At 37.1% G+C, this 5,937-nt stretch overlaps 1 protein-coding gene across 1 annotated transcript; it reads left to right on the top strand.

Moving 5' to 3' along the window:
* The first annotated feature begins 4,430 nt into the window (after window positions 1-4,430).
* LOC147368289 (olfactory receptor-like protein OLF4) lies at window positions 4,431-5,420 on the top strand. The gene has a single exon (XM_086413450.1). The coding sequence runs from the start codon at window positions 4,431-4,433 to the stop codon at window positions 5,418-5,420; it is 990 nt and encodes a 329-aa protein (XP_086269576.1).
* The last annotated feature ends 517 nt before the right edge of the window (window positions 5,421-5,937 follow it).

Genomic DNA, 5,937 nt, shown 5'->3' with positions numbered 1-5,937 from the left:
TAGGCATTGAGTGTTTCTCTACTGAAAAATATCTCTGTAACTTTTGTTTTACATAGTGGTGTCAGAGTACTATTATTCCTTTTTAAAATTCAATTCTTTGAAAGAAAGAATAGCTTTTTTAAAAATAATAGCTCATTTTTATTCAGTGCTTACCATGAAACAAGCATATTTTTATATTTATCATCGTTACCATATTATAACGTAGGTAGCACTGTTATCCTCATTTTTTACAGCAGAGGAGAGTAACATTAAGAGACGGTAAATGTTCAAGGTTTTCTGAAGGTTATAGCTTTTTAAACAAAAAACTGAACATCATTTAGTTCTTTTATATATGTATAGATATATCTGTGTGGATTGTATAAGCATTCATAATTTTTTTCAGTCAAATCTGTCAAATATAGCATTCTCTTCATCACTTTTCAGAAAGAATTCGGGTAATTTGACACTGTGGCTCAGTTGGTAATGAATCTGCCTGCAATGCAGGAGACCAGAGTTTCATCCCTAAGAAGGGAAAATCCCCTGGAGAAGGAAATGGCAATCCACTCAGTATTCTTGCCTGGAGAATTCCATGGACAGAGGAGCCTGGTGAGCTACTGTCTGTTCATGGGGTCTCAAAGAGTCAGACACAACTGAGAGACTTTCACTTTCATTCACTTCCTTTCTCTGACACACAACAACATATGAGTTACATGCATTTATCATGTTGATTCAGTATTTGTTTATATCACTAAATGATCACTACAGTACATCTAGTTAACATCTGTCACCACACATAGTTCCAATTTTTTTATTGTGATGAGAAATTTTCAGATCTGCTGTCTCTTAGCAACTCGCAGGTATGCTATAAATTATTATGAAAATATGTGGAGTTTGTTAATTTAAAACTGCTTCCCAACCAAGGGTAATTGTGTCCTCCAGGGGACACTTAGTGATATGAGTGGACATTTTTCACTATCACACTGATGAATGGTAGATGATGGGCAAAGATGTTTCTAAACATCCTACAGTATACAGGGCATACCCCACCACAGAGAATGGTCTGCCAGAGAATGTCCAGTAGTTCAGAGATGGAGGAACTCTGAGTTAAAGAATATTCATGCTTCCACAATCAAGAGCTGTCACAGGTAGTTTCCAAAATGTTCTCCACATCACATTTTTGCCAGTAAAATTACAGAATTCCCCTTATGTCTGTGATGTCTGTTTAGAAGTTTCAACCTCAATCTACAGTAAGTGTTTTCACCAGGCTGAGGGTTGTGAATGAGACTTCCTGGTGATTTTTAAACTATTAGTCACTTTGAGTAAAGATTCATATATTTGATCAGCATGTCAATTTTTATTATCACACATCTATATATTTTATGCCTATTACTCAACAGTTAGCTGCATTTTCAATGATGCTGACAAATTATTGGTTCTGCAATTGACTTTTGGTTGGGTGTTTTTGACGATAAAAAATGTTAAGTTTTATAGGAGTCAAATCTGTCTTTCTCCTTACTTCTGATTTTCTCACCTTAATTATGATAGTCTTCCCACCATGTTCATCTAAAGTAGACTGTTTACTTTTGGGGTATTTGGTCCCTTTTTAAAAGATGTGCTGTATAAGGAACCACTTCATTTTCTTCCAGGTTGACAGCCATTTATGCCAAGTTTTATTCAACAATCTGGACTTTTCCAACCAAATTGAAATATAATGCTCCTATAGGATAGTGTTCATATCTAAGGGGACCTAATTCCTAATCATTCAACAAATAATAGCAAAACATCTGCTATGTGCTAAAATTTCTGTGTAAATCATATGTTATATTCTCCTGAGTCAAAGTCTTTTCTTAATTAATTGTTACTTAATGTTGTAATTGTCCAATGACTGTTATTATGTATCATGTTTCAGTTTTGATGTTCCACTCAGTTTTATTTAATACAATTATGCAATATCACCCTTTATTTTTAGTTTTTGCTATTCTTTGTATTTCATAATTTCTAACTTTCTTAAGTGCATTTTAAAATAAATGTACATATATTCACATATCTTTGGAAAAACTGAGTGAGCAATGCAGTTGAAGTCTCTACTGATATTGCATTATAGTGACAGAGTTGCAGTACAGTAGACAAAAATGGCTTCCCTTGTGGCTCAGACAGTAAAGAATTTGCCTGCAATGCAGGAGACCTGGCTTTGATTCCTGGGTTAGGAAGATCCCTTGGAGGAGGGCATGGCAACCCACTCCAGTATTCTTGTCTGGAGAGTCCCAGTGGACAGAGGAGCCTGGTGGGCTACAGTCCACGGGGTTGCAAAGAGTCAGATACAACTCAGTGACTAAGCACAGCACAGCACAGACTACAACATAGTGTCCTCAGGTTTAAATTATGCACATACATTTATCCAGAATAACAGAATGAATTTTTTTTTCATTTATAAGTCTTTATAGGTATGGTATGGAAAGACCTTTGCATGTTGGACAAAGACCAGAACAAGAATTAAATTGTACCCACTGGGTTTATTTAAAAAAAATTAAGCACAAGAATAATAAATAAAATATCTCCCATAAGAAAATAGACAGGCCTTTCTTCATTCAGTATCATATCACAGAAATATAATTTGTAAAATAATACAAAAAACACTCAGGACAAACAAATCTACTGATTAATATAACACAGAGAAATTTTGTTGTATTCCATGTTTCTATTTTGATTTCTTAGTTTACTCCCTTTGCTTATTTTTCTCTTGGGGTATTAAATCTATATGATTTTTCACATTACATATATATCACTCTTTCTGTCATTGGCAAAAAAAACCATATTTTTCTTTATTATTTTACCTGAGCATTAAGGATATGTAGCTGAATTTGCAATGTTCCCAAACAGAGGAAATTTTTCTTAGTCACATTTTCTCAGGGGCACTGGAACTCATTAGATCTTTTTCCTTCATTATATCTATCTGTCTCTAATACTTTTTATATTTCTTTAAATACTGGGTGGGTTGTTTTCATTGTTCAGTTGACAAGTTGTCTCCAATTCTTTGTGACTCCATGGACTACAGCATGCCAGGCTTCTTTGTCCCTCACCATCTCCTGGAGTTTGCCCAAATTCATGTCCACTGAATCAGTGATGCCATCCAACCATTTCATCTTCTGTTGCCCCCTTTTCCTTATGTTCTCAATCTTTCTGAGTATCAGGGTCTTTTCCAATGAGTTGGCTGTTTGCATCAAGTGGCCAAAACAGAAACGAACCTCAAGTTTACTGCTTACTTGGAAATTTATGAAGTGGAATTTCTAGGTACCTTTTAAAAATTCTTTGGAAGAAACAATCCGATCTGACCAGCTTGAGTTATCACCACAGATAGGCTAAGAAGGGTGGTTCTGGATGAGAAAATCACGACAGTAACATAGTCCAGGAAGCCACGGTGTGTCTGTGCCTTGCGGAGTGAGAGCAGTTCTTAAAGCAGAAGCACCCGGTCATATATTAAAGTGACATAATAAGGTGAGAGAGGCCAGAACTCAGTGAATAGGTGGTACGAAGAAGAGGATTTCCTTCAATTCACAGGGTGTCTTTGCAACTAAATTTCTGAAGTGCTGGGAACAACATGGAAGAGGGATTCTCTGTGGAGTGAAGGTTCAGCTATAGCAGGGAGACCATGCTTTTCCTTAGCATGCCTGACACCATCTCTGATCACTCCACTTCTTGCTTATCCCTTTGCCCTACTGGCTTCCTTGTTTGCATTTGAACATGTGGAATCAACATCTTCCTCCAATCCTTTACAGTGGCAGCTCCCTCTTCCAGGAACACACTTCTCCTGGTATCACACTAAATGCTTTGCTCTCTTTCTTGATGTCTCTTCAAACAACCCTTTGTTTGCAGAACTTGCCTGAACACTCAGTGCAAAATAACTCCTTCTACTACTCTCTCCTTTGTATCTGGTTTTATTTTCTTCATAACATCTGTCACATTATGACATATTTTATAAAATATTTATTTTAATATCATCTATCTCCATTCCTGGAATGTGGAGATTTGGTTTTCTGCATCCCTCTTTGTGCTTGGGACATGTTGGCTCTCAATACATGTTTCTCAAAGGCATGAAAGAGTTTCTCATTAAAACTGTAAAGTGAAAGTGTTGGTAGCTCAGTCATGCCTGATTCTTTGTGACCCCATGAACTGTAGCCTGCCAGGATCCTCTGTCCATGGAATTCTCCAGGCAAGAACACTGGAGTCGGTAGGCATGCCCTTTGCCAGGGGATCTTCCTGACCCAGGGATCGAAACACTTGTAAATTTACTGAGAATGGGACAATAAAAATTCTAGTCAGAGATGAAATGAGGTATACCATCAAGAAAAATTCATATATATGCAACATATTAACATCAATTTCTTACCTGCAAAATAGAAATTATAGTATTTCAGCTATTTCAGGTATGCCCATTTAAGTGAAAATTAATCATGTTGCTTTCTTTTTTTCCCAATAGTCACATTTGCCATATGGAACTGGAGAACAATACACAAATTCCAAAATTTCTTCTTTTGGAATTTTCAGAGGAACCAGAACAGCAGCCCCTCATATTTGTGATTTTTCTCTCCATGTACCTGATCACTCTGTTTGGAAACCTGCTCATCATCCTGCTTGTTAGCTCAGACTCCCGCCTCCACACCCCCATGTACTTCTTCCTCTCCAACCTGTCCTTTGTAGACATATGCTTCACATTCACCACCATCCCAAATATGTTGTGGAACATCCAGACACAGAGCAAAGTTATCACCTATGAAGCTTGTGTCACCCAGATGTATTTTTACATATTCTTTGCAGGATTAGATGACATTTTCCTGGCTGTGATGGCCTATGATCGGTACATGGCCATTTGCCAACCCCTGCAGTACATGGTCATCATGAGCCCCCGGCTCTGTGGACTGCTGATTCTTCTGTCCTGGATAATGAGTATCATGTATTCCTTGTTACACAGTTCTATGGTTTTGCGATTGTCCTTCTGTTCAAACTTGGAAATCCACCACTTTTTCTGTGAACTCAACCAGGTGATACAACTTTCTTGTTCTGACACTTTTCTCAATAAGATAGTGATCTATTTTTCAACTTCTCTCTTTGGTGGTTGCCCTTTTGCTGGCATAATCTACTCTTACTCTAAAATAGTTTCCTCCATAACTGGAATCTCATCAGTTCAGGGGAAGTATAAAGAATTTTCCACCTGTGCATCTCACCTCTCAGTTGTCTCCTTATTTTATTGTACAGTCTTAGGAGTGTACTTTAGCCCTGCTGTTGCACACAGCTCACACACAAGTGCAACAGCCTCAGTGATGTACACTGTGGTCATGCCCATGCTGAATCCCTTCATCTACAGTCTGAGGAACAAAGACATAAAGAGGTCTCTGAAGAGATTCTATTTGGAGATGCCAGGTATAAAATTGCCAGTTACATGAACAAAATGAATGTTTTCTTGGTCACATGACTCAAAGACTTGGAAGCAGATATTGCAATGCTTTGATCTCTGTAGAATAAAACTTACTTCTTCTATTTATTTCCTCAGATTTCCCTTTTATTTTGATTCAGTTTCTCTATGCACATTTTAGTAATTGTCTTTAAGTTTTCTCATCAGCTTGATATTCAGACAGTATATACTGTTTCCTACTTCAAAATTTTCCTAGCTTTAGATTAGAAATGTTTGGAAATCACATTCTTCTGGTGGCTCATCACAGATGAATTAAGAATAATTGCTTCTCAAAGTGGTGATACCCTAGAGGGGTGGGATGAAGATATGGGAGGGATACATACAGTTATGTCTGAGTCCTGTGGTTGTAAGGCAGAAACCAACACAACATTGTAAAGCAATTATCCTCCTATTAAAAAAATAATTAATTAATTTTAAAAACTCATATGACACCCCAAGTAATTTTCATTTGTCTTCCTGAAAGAATCATGAACACTCTGCTGAATAAC

This window comes from Bos grunniens, chromosome 7 (genome assembly GCF_055505025.1).
Source record: "Bos grunniens cultivar Pamir isolate PY7600 chromosome 7, Bosgru_T2T1.0, whole genome shotgun sequence".
Lineage (NCBI taxonomy): Eukaryota > Metazoa > Chordata > Mammalia > Artiodactyla > Bovidae > Bos > Bos grunniens.
Note: the sequence above shows the minus strand (reverse complement) of the source record. Positions and strands in the feature narration are given on the sequence as shown.